The sequence below is a fragment of the Centroberyx affinis genome, unplaced genomic scaffold (assembly GCF_046629955.1).
Source record: "Centroberyx affinis isolate AG114_WGS23_722 - 3 ecotype Tasmania unplaced genomic scaffold, CSIRO-AGI_Caff_v1 ptg000084l_1, whole genome shotgun sequence".
In the NCBI taxonomy this organism is placed as follows: Eukaryota; Metazoa; Chordata; class Actinopteri; order Beryciformes; family Berycidae; genus Centroberyx; species Centroberyx affinis.
This window is the reverse complement of record NW_027278792.1, coordinates 40,001-55,711: the sequence shown is the minus strand read 5'-3', so window position 1 is coordinate 55,711 and position 15,711 is coordinate 40,001. Positions and strand designations below refer to the sequence as shown.

At 40.9% G+C, this 15,711-nt stretch overlaps 1 protein-coding gene across 1 annotated transcript in view; it reads left to right on the top strand.

Moving 5' to 3' along the window:
* Positions 1-94: 94 nt before the first annotated feature.
* LOC139646214 (protein FAM13B-like) overlaps positions 95-15,711 on the top strand; it is a gene marked incomplete at its 5' end in the record, with an annotated part of 53,833 nt that continues 38,216 nt past the window's right edge. Inside the window, 2 exons of the mRNA XM_071522161.1 lie at positions 95-266; positions 12,518-12,645. Coding sequence (XP_071378262.1) covers positions 95-266; positions 12,518-12,645 — 300 coding nt within the window. The remainder of the gene's footprint in view (positions 267-12,517; positions 12,646-15,711) is intronic.

Below are 15,711 nucleotides of genomic sequence, written 5' to 3'. Positions count from 1 at the left end.
TGGAGGAACACATGCAAAGACACACACAGGCACACACAGATGTGAGTTTCATCAGCCACTTTAATTTGTTAACATCCTGTGGGAAACTGCACAGCCAACACCCCTCCTCTTCCATCTCCAGTCTATCAACAGAAGGGGAGGACCTCCGGGACCAGGAGTCTGTGAGCAGGGTGCTGGCAGAGCTGTTGGACAACCAGGAAGGCCTGTTTGACTCGGAGGACGACGACGTCTCCACCACCAACGACTACAGCTCCATCAACGAGCAGGTAGCCCCCCCCCCCCCCCCCCCCCCATCTCCTCTCCTTTATCAATATAGCATATTTGCACATTTTATGCATATGCTCTTACACAGGAGTATGTGAATAGTGATCATAGTGTGAATTTTGTTTTAGCTATCATGACAAAATATTTTATTGGCATCATAGCGATGCTCAGTCTTTATTTTTTTTCCTTTATTAAGGTAAATCTTTACCTTTCTGACTTTCTCCAGCCTACACCTCTGTTCTCTGCCGCTGTAATGGTTCCCCTTAAGGGATCAGTGAAGTTTGTTTTATTTTTTTTTCCCCACCCCGACCACCCAATTGGGACTCTGTAGTTATTCTTTGTTTTTTTTCCCCACATAACCGTAGTCTAGAGAACTACTGTGAGTAAAATAAATGCCTGGAAAGTGATGATATATCAACACACAAGACACAAATACAAACCACTCACCAACCAAGAAAGTACAAAACAACAACACAAAAAATATCAGTAAAGAAAACAATACATTAAATAACAAAACAAAATACACAAACTATTTGCTTACATAATACAAAAAAATACAGTTATGAATACATGAATTCACTAACAACATTCCTGACCTGAGAGCTGAGAAGTTTCATTCCAAAGTGCATCAAAATCCTCTTCCTCTTCCTCTTTTTTGGTCTTTTTCTCTCATTAACAAACAACCGATGTCTCCTTTTGTCTTCCTCTTTTGTGGAGCTCAGACAGCAGAGTGTGGCACCAACTCTGACAGGGTTAGGGGGTTAAATTCCCTATGGCTCCATCCATAGAGAAAACATATGCGCTCATGGTACTGTAAGGCACTTTGGATAAAACGGCATGCTATGTTAGGTCATGTACCCCCCCTGTTCTTTTCATATTCTCTCCATCCCCTTATCTAACTAGACGTAATGCTTAAGTAAGTCCTTTTTTTAAACGTAAAAGCTGAAACTATAGCACACCACTAAACTGTTAGCAATACTTAGGTAACTCACGCCTGATTTGAAGCAGCTTAAAACTCCTTCCGCACCAATGAGGAAATGGACCGTAATAGGCCGTAATAAGAGGTTTACCAGTGAAAGACCCGATCCTTCACCTCAGTGTAAATTGAAATAATGTCCCGCTGCTGACTGTTGAAACATGGAACTGCTACTTTTCGGTTCCCAAGCTAATTGAAAGAGTTTTGTACTGATAGTATATGATTCTGAAATGCTCTGAAGCTTTTTGAAGATTTGTTTGCATCTGAAAACACTGGCATAAAGTTGGCCAATTTGTTCTAAAAGAGCTTATTACCATCTGTGAATTTGTAGATGAGTGAAGAATCTCAAAAATATGTGACTAACTTCCCAATTTTGAGACTTTTATGTACCCATGCTTGATATGCTCAAAATAACCTTGGATTGGGGTTTAAAAGTTATAATTCATTCATTTTGTTTTGAGTCTTGGCACTATGAGCAGTTGGTTTAATAAACCCTCAGACTATGAAAAGAGATTACAAGAATTACCACACTGTTTACCACACAATGGTTTTCAAGCTGGTCAGAAAGGCTTCTTTCAGTCTGGACTTGTAGCCAAACCTTTTGCGGGCCAAATTAAATTGTTGGACTCCAGTAATACTGGTTTGTAAATCTTGGAGGGCTTGGGTGCATTGAAGTGGTTCATGACTAGATCTCCTGCCTAGGAACATAAACATCTACCAGACTGAAAACCACAGTGATTCCAGCCAGGCCGAGGGAAATATTAAGGTTGACAAGATCTCAGGCAGAACTAGGAAGTGAGTTAACTTGCAATTCAGCTGTAGTCTGTGCTGTTAAATGCCTCCGGCTATTGCTCTACATTGTATTACTGGAGAGAAAGCGCTTCCTCAAATTGAATATTTTTAAGAAGAAACGTAACATCTTCTTTTTGAGTGCGGACTTTGCCCCCTTGAGTTGTTTGTTCAATGTGAAGAAAATCAATATCATACAAAACCAGTAAGTACTACTTAATCAAAAGCCAGTTTAATGAGCTTTTATCAAACATTTGTCTCAAGGGTAATGTTAATTGGTCCAGTGCAGCAGTTTGCTGTGTTTTGCTATACATTGACCTACACCTACATAGAACATACAGAACAAGACTGGCAGACTAAGTAAGGCTGTTGCTGAGAGATATGGCCACACCATTACATCGACAGTACCAAGAGTGGCTTAGGTAACATTTAACTTTACAATGGCCTGAACCCAGTGAATTAACCCATAGAAACATACAACCCATAGAAGCCACAAGAACTATTCTGAAAGTACTTAATGTCAATGTCGCACATCCCCTTTCTCCTATCTTCCCTGTCACTTTCCGATGTACATTGTCCAATAAAGCAGGGCAGAACATTATGAAACATAACGTTTAAAGGATGAAGTGAAAGGCTGCAGACAGTCATTGTGAAAGTCTCGGCAGGAGTGAGAGAAACCATTTTTCTCTTCAATAACTCTCTCAGCTGTTGATTTCATTTCATTACTTAATTTTGTTATTACTTCATCTGTATCTATTAGTGTTTTTTTCTTAATTGACTTAACTGTGCTATTGCTGGAAACGTGTCTCCAATCTTGCTTGCCTTGTGATCTTGAGTCTTTGTAATTCACACATAATATTTTAATATTCAGATTTTTCCCATGATGCAGCCGAGGGCATCACAAGGCAAATTCAGGTCAGTCAGTCAGTCAGGTAATGCTTAGTGAGATGTCGCTTCATGAGATGGCCTCTAGGGGGCATTTTTGACTAAGAGATGGCCTCTCGCCGATGGGCTGAATGCCACATTGAGTCTCATACTGATAATGCCAGATTGAATCCCACTTTGAACCACACTCTTCGCCGTCAATTTACAGACATCCACATCTTCTGCTGTCCTGCAAACCTTAACAGTAGGTAACCTGTGGTATTATTACCTGTGGTATGTGACGTTGCAGGAATAGGTAATTTAACCGATGAACGTGGAATAGGTAATTTAACCGGTAAACATGGCGCGCTAGCCAAGCATTGCTCCCACACTGAGCCCCACTCTCTGCTGTTAATTTACATACATCCACGTCTTCCGTTGCCCTATAAACTTTAACGTTAGGTAACGTTATTACCTTTGGTATTTAAGTGACGTTAGTGGAATTATTTAACCGATAACGTGTCGTAATGCTTCAGTGCAGTGAATTGAATTGAACTGAACACACGTGCTGTGGGTCTGTACAGGATCTGTGCTTGTTTTCCCCAATATAGTATCCATCTTCCACTTCCCTCACCTCTCCTACAAGAGCTTTGCTTTGTAGAAGAAAGGTAATTGAATTGAAATCGAGCACAGTACAACAATGAGCTGCATTACAAATTCCTTTCATGCAACTCTCCTTTTCTTCCTCTGTCCTTCTGCCTCCCTTTGATTCCTTTTTCTGTGGCTGGGCAGTCAGAGGAGAGAGAATATAACATTACAAGGAGAAAGAGAGAGAGAGAAAGAAGAAAGAGCAAACAGAAAGATCTCTGAATAAGAAAAAAATATCTGTGCACTGATCCATGTGTCTTACATAAGAGAGAGGACGAGAAAGTGGGGGGTTGGAGAGAGGTAGAGGGAGAGATAGCAAGCCAGAAGGAGGGAGAGAGTTGGCAAAGAGCGAAGGGAAGAGAGGGAGAAAGACAAAGATTGGGAGAAAGAAAGGATAGGAGGGGGAGAGAGTGAGGGATGAGAGAGAGCGAGAGAGAGAGAGAGAGAGAGGGGTCATGATGATGTAACTGTGGAACTGACACCTCCAGCCTTTACACAGGGGAACAGACCCTCATGGAGGGGATTATCTCACACATACGCAGACGCACACACACACACACACACACACACACACACAGTCTCTCTGTCTCTCACACGGCAGACTGCTCAGAGGTAAGCCAGGTAACAGCCCCAAAAGAGTATTGTTTAAAAGCAGTGGAGTGGTGCGTTCAGCTGGGATGACTCAAATAAGCTACAGAAAGAAAGATAAAGACATAGTGAGAGGTAGAGAGAGAGAAATGGAGAGAGAGACGCACAATGAGACAGTCAGAAGGGGAGATGCAGAGAAGAGAAGATGGAGAAAGGGAGGCGGGAAACGACATCGCTGAGTAATGGTGTATTTGGCCACAGTTTTGCCGCATTTTGGTTGAGAAATTGAAACTCTGAAAGAGGCTGGCATTGATCGAAAGATGAGCTGCGCTAAGCTGGATTTTGGCTTGTTTTTTCATGCTCAGCAGAATGGGAGTCAGGTATATTGCTGTCAGGGTTGGAGCAAGGCTTGGCCTAGGCTTGTTGTTGCTAGGACAATACCAATGGGTGTGTTTGTTTTGATTCAGTGTTTCAAGAAGGTTTTGCAATGTCAGGATGCCTGGACAGAGCAGGAAAAAAATGACAAAAATCAGCAACCCTAACCCTTTTTCAAGTCGAAAAGTTTTGATTCAGCACACATTTTCTTGTGGTTTCTGCTTGCAAACCAAGCAGAACACATCCTGTAGATCAGATGACGATGTAGATGTAACCATCGCAGACATCGGCAACTCTGCATCTTCCAGCATTAGAACTCCAAGACTTTCTGAACCGGATCTCCTGGAGGTGGAGCAACACTGCAACACCAGTATAGCAAACGTGAAAAGTGAGCACAGACTGTTCCATCTGTATAAGGTCACACCTCTTTGTCTTTGGCCACTGTTTGGCTTGGCTTGGCCTACCAGCAAGTCTCGGCTGGTAGGCTTGATTTGATTTGGCCATTGATGGGGTTGAATCTAAAGCCTGTGTTTCTTAGTGAAACCATCTAACACCATCTTGGACACACCAAAATTGTCTGTCTGTCTGTCTAGTTAGTTAGTTAGTTAGGTCTGTAGTCCCTTAGTAAGGAAAGCCTGATTTTGCACAGGTCTGTTGGTTCTAACTGCGGCAAATATGTTAATCTAGGTGTGTCCTACTACTACGCCTGTACCAAGTTTAGCAAGAACTGTGCTTCTGGAACTCTGCTATGCTACGAATGCCAGGATTTATAATCTACAAAGGTTTTAGAGTTACAAATTTCTAGAACACAATGTTAAGCAGTGGGGAATAGCTTAACGTACAGCCGTCTGTGCTCCTGTGACACAGTGATAAGCTATTGAGCAATAGCCTATATAAGTTAGACCGTGGAGTCATTAAGAGGAGACGGTGACAGCCTAGTTGGATGGCAGGGGAACCATATGATATGTCAGCAAGGGTCATGTGGCGTGAACACAGACACATACACACACACACACACACACACACACACACACACACACACACACACACACACACATACACACACACACACAATGGCAAGTGGAGCAGCCCGTTTAATTTTGGAAGCTGCCAAAGTAGTTTGTTGAACGAGAAACACTAGCTAGCTTTGAAAAAATTGGTCTGTGATCTGACTCATCAATAATGCTGCTGAGCAAATATAATGCTGAACTAGGAGTTTCTCCTGATTTTCTAAACCTGATTGTGTTTGAAAATTTGTCTTATATTGAAGCTTATTTAGGTTGTAATATTTAGGCCGTCCCACACAAATGAGGCTTTTTCCTTTTCTTTTTTTTCTCGGAGTGTTTCTGTTGTCAAAAGATTGCAATAAATTTGCCTCTACTGGACAGTTTAATTAATTTCCATTGGACAATCTAATTAATTCAAGGTAATTCAGATTTACAGAAATCCTCTGATATTTGCCTCTGTTTAGTGAATAGTGAAACTGGAATTACCCAATGACAAGCCATGCTTTATTCAAATTCACCTGCTGAAAAATAATCTGTTTGCACTCCAGTGTTTTGTTTTCTCTATTCCCTCTGACCCCCACAATAAAAAGAAACAGAATTTCAGCAGTTTGATGATTTTCCAATGATGATGGGGTGTTTTTAGAGATATGCAGCTGATGTATTTACTGTGGGTGCATATTATGAGTGGTCAGACAGAATATTAATGTCTACAAATCAGTGGATACCACCTTGGGGAGCTAAGGATAAGTGCTAGATCACAAAGCTTACGCTCCCTGCTGGAACATTAGGCTAGAGGGTTCATCTCCAGTGGTACTGCTGGAAGTAAACAGCGCAGCCACACACACACACACACGCACATGCACACACACACACACACACACGCACACGCACACACACACACGCACACACACACACACACACACACACACACACACACACACACACACACAAGCTGAGAAGAGAATTTTTTACTTTCAACAGTCTTCTTTTGCCAAGGGACTTTCACTCCCAGGGCTTGTTTTCAGTGCTCAAATTGTACCACTTGAATACTAAAATGTTTATTTTGAAGGGGGAAAAACAGTGCTTTTTTTGTCTTTTGGGGGGGCCTATCCATTTCCTAAGTGCCCTCTCGTTTAAAACCCAATCTCCATTTTAAGTGCCCACAGGCTTAGTAATGAGAAAGTGAGAATTTGAGTAGATAATTCTGTCTTTCCCTGATTAGCATCTCAATGTCTTCATTCACCTTACTCATTTGTCTGGTTTGATCCTTTTTCTTTATTCGCAGTCAGGTGTTTATGTCAAACTAGCCATCGTCATTTAGGCCCACTTAACATTCTGGGACATATCATTATGTAACAGCAGTTCAGTGGCTAAATTCCCCCATCAGCCAGACACACCTTGTCTCTTAAAAGTGTTTAGGAGCAGGGGGGCAGGTAGTGGTTAGATTTTTGAAAGGCTAATCACCAGAAATGACTGACAGTGATGAATTGACTGGCTGACTAACTGGCCATGAACCAAAACTCTGTGTCAAAAGCCTTCTCCAAGGCGCTGCAGTGAAACATACTACAGATTGAATAAAACTCTGAAAGAGAGTAGGTTAGTGATGCAAAAAAAACCAAGGGTAAATTTTGCTTGATCAGCCCACACAAAATCTGCTCAACAGCTTCCAGCTCTGAGTTGTGCTTTTTAGTAATTTTAAACCTTGAGGAAAAAAAACAATACTGAAAAAATGCAAGCAGGGAAAAAAATGACTGAAAACTAATGGTGTGAGGGTCGAACCTGTGAGCTTCCAGTTACAGGATGGTGTGTCTAACCACTAAGCTGTTGATGCTGCTGTTTGCCTGGCCCTCTCTATTACTAACCAACTTACTGACCACAGTGATCTTACATTCAAACTGGTAGCGTCAGCAGGGCTTTTTGTTGTTCTGTGTTTTTCCCCATTCTGTCCAGAACCTCAGAACTGGACCGCTTGACCAAGGCCACAAGGCTGAGACCTTTTATTCCAAACGTAAAAGGAAAGAAAACATTAAAAAAACAACAACCTTGAGCTAGTTTTCTCTCCTATTTTCAGATAATGTCAGTTCTTCTTGCAACAGTGACGACTGAAGTTGGACATTTTTTTTTGATGTTTTCTAAAGTGATATCAAAATTGAGCGGCTATACAAAAAGCCTTGAAAGACACTGATCTTGGTCTGAGACTTGTAAATAGCGCTGAAACTATTAGTTTCTGCAGTAGATTAATCGATTAGTCGATCAACAGAAAATTAATCTATTATAATTATGATAATTCATTAATCATTTTAGTTGTTTATCAAGTAAAAACACCAAACATTTACTGGATACAGCTTCACAAATGCTAAGATTTGCTTGCTTTTCTCTTTCATATCATTATAAATGAATACTTTGGGGTTTTCTGGCTGCTGGTCAGACTAAGTAAACAATCTTAAGAATCACTTTGGGCTGTGGTAACTTGTGATGGCCATTTGTCATTATTTTTGACATTTTCTAGACTAAATGATTTCGATAATGACAATAATCGCTAGCTGCAGCCCTACTTGTAACGTCAGTTGTGAGTCATTTATCATTGTTCTGTGTTCCCGGCCCACTAGCTGTCCAGTATTCAAACTAATAACGTCAGCAGAGCTCGATGTTTTCTCCTACTGCGTCCAGAAACTCAGGACAGGACCTCAAACCCAGGCCAAGGCCAAGACCTTCTGTTCCTGACATTCTCTGCCCTCTCACTCTACCCACTCCGGACACACACACACACACACACACACGCACACACACACAAAAGCATGTAGAGATGTGCTCGCTCACACACACACATGTATAAGCACACTGACACACTCTTGCAGCACATTGACACTTGCACAGCTTACGCACAACACAAAAGCACACAGGGACTTATTTTTCAAACTTAGTCATTTGTTAGTTAATGTGGCTGAATTTTTCCACAGACTTAGAGAGGGGGATAATGTTTTCAAGGCCCCCTTCCCCCCTTCTTCCTCTCTGAATGACCGTGCCAGGTCATCCCAGCAGGGGATTTACAAACTCTTATCCTCTAATATTGTTACATCACCTCAAAGGCTTTCCGATCACTTACTCAGCACAGCCACGGTTATAGTCATTATTCCATTCAGGCCTTTTGAATGAATGCCTTTAGTCCAGGGGATAATTATAAATTCAAGCTAATTGTTCATTATGTCAACCCCCTTCATTTGAGTGAATACACGCAAGGGGACTTTTATATTCAAGGTGATATCCAGGGTCATTTTTCCATATTACTGATAAGTGGCCTTGATAGAATGAATATGCTCTTGGTAGCTGTCGTGTAATTCAAGGTTATATTCATGGTATCAGTCAGTCTACATTACTGGTGAATAGCCTTGAGTGAATGAATATAATGTAGATCAGTGGTTTTCAGTCCTGGTCTCTGAGACCCAGAGTCCTGCTGGTTTCCATCTAATCAGCGACTGATTTACACCTGGGACGCCCGGTGAATATAATTAACTAGCTGGTAGGATAGAAACCAGCAGTGCTCAGCAGGGTTGAAAACCACTGATGTGGATGATGACAAAGGGAGACTATTGTATGTCAATAATTCCCACTAAGCTTAGGGATTTGTCATTCAGTTTTGTATGTCTAATAGGGCTGCACAATATTGACAAATAATCATGTTGTCATTATTTTGCTGAATATTTCAATTGTGATATAAATTGCAACACAGAATATAGACATTGATTTTTCAATATTTTAGATTTTTCAGCTAACAAGAAACAAAAACAGATGTTGCTAACATTTGCTATGTTTGAATACAATGAGCAATTTAATTTATAGGCCAGAAATTGGGTTCAGCACCAGAATACCATTTTTTATTTATTTTTTAATTTAATTTATTTTATTTTTCTTTATTAAATATTCTTTTTTGGGCATTTTGCCCATATTAGCCCTAATGTCGAATGTAGCTTACAATACCTACCTACTAAAATCTAATGTGGTTTACTGCGCCAACATGACACAGAACCGAAAGTGTTTGTTCTGTCCTCTTTAATTCTAGGATTTATTATAAGCCATAAACATTTCTGGAAGGTTCCACAGCTCTGTGTATCTTAATGGAAGTGTCCACTCTATCCATTTTAATTCTGTCCGATGTTATCCTATTCTATCCACGCTAAGTCGTTGCTTTATGATAAGCCTCGAGCAGTTTGGGAATGTTCCACTGCTCTGTTTAACTTCGTGACCCGGTCTTACCCCGAGCTGTTTTGTCCCTCGGTCTTGTCTGTCAGGATCGGCTCGGCGAAGGTTATCATCTATCCATCTATCTGTTTCAGTGGATCAGTTCATTGAAGGTTTTGAGTCATAGCAAAAGATATTTAGTAGTATTTTATATACAAAACATGCACATCATAGCACAGTTAACATTTGACCAATGCTCAATTTTCTGGTGATTTGAAATTCTTTACCATCTCTTTCCTTTCCCTTCAGTTCTGACACATGCACATGCACACACACACACACACACAGAGACGCACACAAACACACAAACATAAATAACACCATCGTCACTTCTTATTTAACCTTTAAGAAATGTTTAATGGTTCTGGTTATAGGCAATATTTATATAATAGGACTAAGGCAATAGAAGAGTATGAATCCTTTACCTAATCACAGATGCACACACACACACACACACATAAAGAGAGAGTATGAGTCACACACCCCCCCCCCAGATCTGCACACGTGATGATGCAAGAATTCCCCAACAGCCAATCAGTGGTCTTGGAACGGAGATGTTGCCCTAGCAACGGGGCAGTGACAGCAGCAGATGGGGTTGGTGTTGATAAGAGTGAAGGAGAAAGGCAGAGGAAGAAAGAGGAAAAGGAGAGACGATAAAAACAGCGTGAGACGGAGGAAAAGAAAGTAAATCGCAGTAAGAGAAATGGAGCTTCCATGTGGCTCTGTGGCCTAAGGCGTAACTGCGTATGTGAAATGTCATGAGAACGAATCCGGTACATGACCTTTGACCCTTGTTGCCCCCCCCCCCCCCCTCTCTCTCTCTCCTGACTTTCCTCTCTCTCTGGTTCAAATATTGGTGACATCTCTGGTGCTAAGCGTTCATTGCTGTGGTGTGGGCGGTACTGTGATGTCGTTTTCCTTGGATTTTCTGTTGATACAGTTTGAGTTTCTGTAGGTGGCGCTCTTTTCTTTTCTTTCTGTATAGCCATGAACAACATAGCTGTTCTTCTAGTTATTCCAAACAAACCTCCAGAAACGTAAAACGCATCACCTCCTGTGCACTGTGATTTTTCCTGGGAAAGTCGTTCTCGACATCAAGTGTATAGAACAGCAAATGTAATAGCTTTCATGAACTGGGTATAGGTTTTTTCAGTTGGCGATAGAGCATAGCAAAATGCACATTTATTTATAAGAAAATGTCACATATTACTTCAAGAAAGAAAGAAAGCAGCTTTAGAGTCTCCCTTGGTTAACTAGCTCGGTATGATGAGAAGGAATTCTGTTTGTGTCTTGTTCACATGCTGAGAGCAACATGATGAGTTATTTCTATCTATATACTTCTCCCCCCTCCCTCCTTCTTTCCACCACCTACCTCCCCTCTCTCTTTCTCTCTCTCTCACTCCCTCAATCCCTCACTCTCAGATTCATCACCTTCTTCCTTCCATTCCCTCTACCTCTGCCTTTAAACCTCCATCCCTCCCACTCCTCTATCTCTCCTCCCTCCCTTCTCTCTCTCTCTCCATCCCTCTTTCCCCTCCCTCTCCTCTATCTGCCCCCTCCCCACACTGCCTCTATCTGTCCTTCTCAGAAAATGCTATTTATCTTATCTATGTATTTATCTTGCTGCTAACCGGTATATCTGTCGTGTTAATGTGTTACTCATTAGCTTCATCTATATTTAGATGTCCTCTGGAACAAACTGTATGAATGTCTTGTCTCTTGCCTAACACACACACACACATGCACACACACCCACACACACATATGCAGACACACATATGCACACACACATATGCACACACACACATACACACACATACTGTCAACACCTTCCTTCAGTCACTAATTCAGGGAACAGAAGTCCCCTAGCCAGAAATATTATCCTCTCTGGTCATTTCTGTACTGGACAGTTAATCTCCAATAGGAGGGACACTTAGAAATAACAAACTAGATAATAATGATGAGGGAAATGGTCATAAATCAGCTTTAGGGAGTGACATCGCACGGTAAAGGGATTTTGTTAAGATTTAGCCCACAATGAAGTCATTCCTCACAAATTTAGAAGATCAAAATCAACATCCCACGTCTTAATTTTTCTCGAAGACTTTCTCAGAGTACACTGATCTCTGAAATTCGTAGGGAAAGGCGACTTTGGTTCCAAATTAGTAAAGTAAATGTGATGTTCAACTTTAGGTTGTGTCAACGTCATCTCACTCTTGCTAACTCGGAGAACAGAAGCCCTGGAGGAGGAAATATTATCCTCCTCACTGGTCAGCTCCTCTCTTAAGGCCATTAAATATCAGTGTGAATAAGTGCTTTAAAGTTTTAAAATTTGCTCCAAATCCGAAGCTTATAAAAAGCTTGTTTTTTTTTAACAAACAAACCCTATTTTTATAGATGGCGTGCGAGTAATTGCAGAGAGTTTGCTGCCTTTTTTTCTCTCCAAAAACAACTGTACAAGAGAGGATGAGATGGGAATGTGTTTTTTCTGTGAGTTTGAAGTGGAAAGTTAGATAAAGTGATATTAAATTGGTTGCACATTATTGACCAGTTTTAGCACAAATCAGGCCTTCCAGTATGAAATAAAATTTTGGAGATGAAAACCAAACATACCATCCCATCAAAAAGCTCAGGTTAGCCCAAGAAAATCTTTGAGGAAAAACTATGAACAATATGAGCAATACATCATGTCTTCACATGCTTTGGCAACTTTATTAATGTATAATATTTTTGGTGCTAACCTTTGCTGTCGCCTCTCTGCCTCTAGATCACAGAGCTGTTGGATGATGACAAGTGTGAGGCAGAGTGTGAGGAGCTGCCTCAGGACGGGGAAGAGGGCCCCGCCTCCTCCGACTCACCGCAACACACACACCCCGACGACGGCCCCGCAGCCAGGTGAGACACACACACACACAGACAAACAGCCATGCACGCTCACACACACGCACCCTCCCACAATGTCAATTGTGGGAGATACCAGGAAATACCATGTCAACAAAGTTAAACCACAAGCTGCACAGTTACCATATCTAAGATTAATAGATAACATTGTGCATTTGAAATTTTGTTTACTTGTGTCTCATAGATGCACATATGACATCCGGGTATTTGGACAGCAAATATTATTCACTTGCGGTGCTACCAGCCTCTTTTATTGACTGTTAACTTTTTAACACATTAAGACTCATCTTTTCACAGCCAGTTGAAAGTGGAGAACAAATATCTAAAATTCAACATAGCTAACATGATTACAGGCTAACACAAATCAAAAATAGACGCTTAGTTACAGTTCACTGCTGATCTCAAAATATGTGATTGGAATGGAAATCTAGCCCTGTGTATCTATATCTGTGTGCATGCATATGCGCTCACACACACACACACACACACACACACACACACACACACACACACACACACACACACACACGCACACACACATCCTCATGTTTTTATGACTTGACTAAAAGCAATAAGGACTTCAAATCCACTACGTCATCTGACCCCCTTTTCCCGATAGCTCATCCCCAGGATTCGGTTTCTTTGATATCTGGACCTCTCCTGTATTTGGGTCACACTGTCCGCCAACTGGATCCACAGATTCAGTTCTGCAGCCATTGGCTTCTGATGGGAACAGTTGGAACAGTTACAGTCACTTTTTTGGCGTATGATGGGCCTACAGGGCAGTTTATAGTACAACGAATTATGATCGGCCGATGGACATCGCTACAAAGTCACCAATGTTCCATCATTGCTCAACTTTGATTTTGAACGCTGTTGCTCATAAAAAGTATAAACACTAGAGCGATTATAGAACGCATCGCAGAGGTTCGGTCATTTGCTCTCATCTAGTTACTTTACTTTGTTACTATAATTCTAAATAGCAACTAGTTACTTTACTAAGTTAGTCTTTATTAAAAGTAACTCAGTCGAGTGCTTTCAAGTTACCTGCTTAAAAACGTAACAACTTTTATGTCTTCTGGTGATGTTCTCACTTGTAGGCTATAGAAATCATCACCGAGTACACTGCTGTTACTTATCTGTTATCTACTTAACAAGCAGCTTTCATTTATTCGGGGTCTGATCGTCTTTATGGTAAACTAGTATGAACACACGCAGCCTTGATTAATCATGTCTGGTCTAAAAAATAAACAGCGGATAGCGCTCACAACACATTGGCAAGTGCTTTCAGTTTTCAGATGTAACAGGTAACAATAATGTTCTTACCCTTTTCTTCCATCAGTTCAAAGTAATGCAAATATTCCCAGGTTGTGAAGTTTATTGTTGTGTCCGTTCTGAAAGCGAGTCGGAGCCTACAGACTCCACCGCCTCCAACCAGCTGCTGCAGTCTGCTTTTAATAACGCCATGTAATGAAATATATTTTCTTAATTGCACTAATTGAAAATTTAACCATTTGAAAGGAAAATAATAATAATACAGTTTGTAAACCAGTCTGCAGAATAGCCTTATGTACCTACATGTTATGTAACTGCTTTTGCAATGTTATTTTTCACTCTTTCTTTTTAAATAAGAAGTTTCATTCAAGTAAATCTATTGTCTTTATCCAGGTCTAGATAAATAGCATAAATTGTCTCCTTAGTGTATCAATCAACAGCTCTGTCTTCCAGAGCTTAATTTGTGCTCAGAGAATTAATCGACGTTAGGATAAGAGAGTTCCATAATGTTGTCATGACAACTGAGCCAGCGATGGGGTCAAAGTTCAATCCAATTTAAGTCTCAGCGAAGGACGCAACGACCATCGCAACGATGACAGATCGCCTGTCGCTGGAAGTATAAACTACATGTCATTGCGACTGATGATAGAATATGATCATCGCCGGTGGTGAGGATCATAAATCGCTGTACTATAAACTGCCCTTAAGAGTAAAGGTTACAGTTCATCACCGTCCTTTGCAGATCTAATATCTCCAACAAGCTGACTAGTCAGCAATTCTTCTAAATTTTGGTTAGTTTTCCCTATCCCTTATGCATTTTTTTGATATTTCATGACACATTTTCAGTCGTTTCGCCACAAAATGTTTTCTAAATACAATATCAAACAATATCAGGAGTTAATTAAAGCAGAAGAACAAAACGATGAATAGATGAACGGGTCTTGCAGGACACACACAATACAGTTTCCTGGCTTATGGTAGACGAGGGAGTCGAGGGGGTTAGGAGGTGGGGTTACACTGCGTTCTTGGTACTGCTTGTGTCGTTGGATTTGTTGGATAGACTATAAATTTATTCAGCTCCAAATAAATTACTATGTCATGTTCTGCTTCATAGTGTCTTTGCCATCCTGGTGAAGTATTCAGCTTCTATTTTTCACGTAGTAGTGTATAGTCTATTTTTCCCTAGTTTTTTGTCAAGTATAAATACAGTAATCTCCAAAAGGAGCTTGGAAAGCGCTTTTAGCAGCAACATCAGAGAACTTGACCACAAGATATCAAGAGTCTTGTTGTGTTGATTAGTTGCAGACTTCTAAAAAAAATCAAAATATGTGTAAAAAAAAAAAATTTCAAGATCACAATTACTGCAGTTTCCAACAGTTCATACAAAGAAGTTCAGAGTTTAGACCTTGTGTCCTGACCTGTCGATGTTCTTTAGCTGGTTACAGAGTGTCTGACACACACATACACGCACACGCACACACACGCACACGCACACACACATATACACACATGCACACACACAGTTTCACACGTAGACAGGTTAATGAGTCTTCCTCCAGGCTGAAGGAACATAGAGATCTTCCCAGCTCTCCTGATCGGCTGATCTGCTTTAAGTGATTATTGACCGCTACACCGAGACTATCCAGACACCTAAACATTTTGCACCGTCTGCTCTTTCAATCTCTAGCATAGATCCAGATCCAGATCCATACAGAAAAGGTATTCCCATGTGTATTTTGATAGTGCACAGTGTAGATGCCTGGATAATAAAGATGGGAAAGGGGG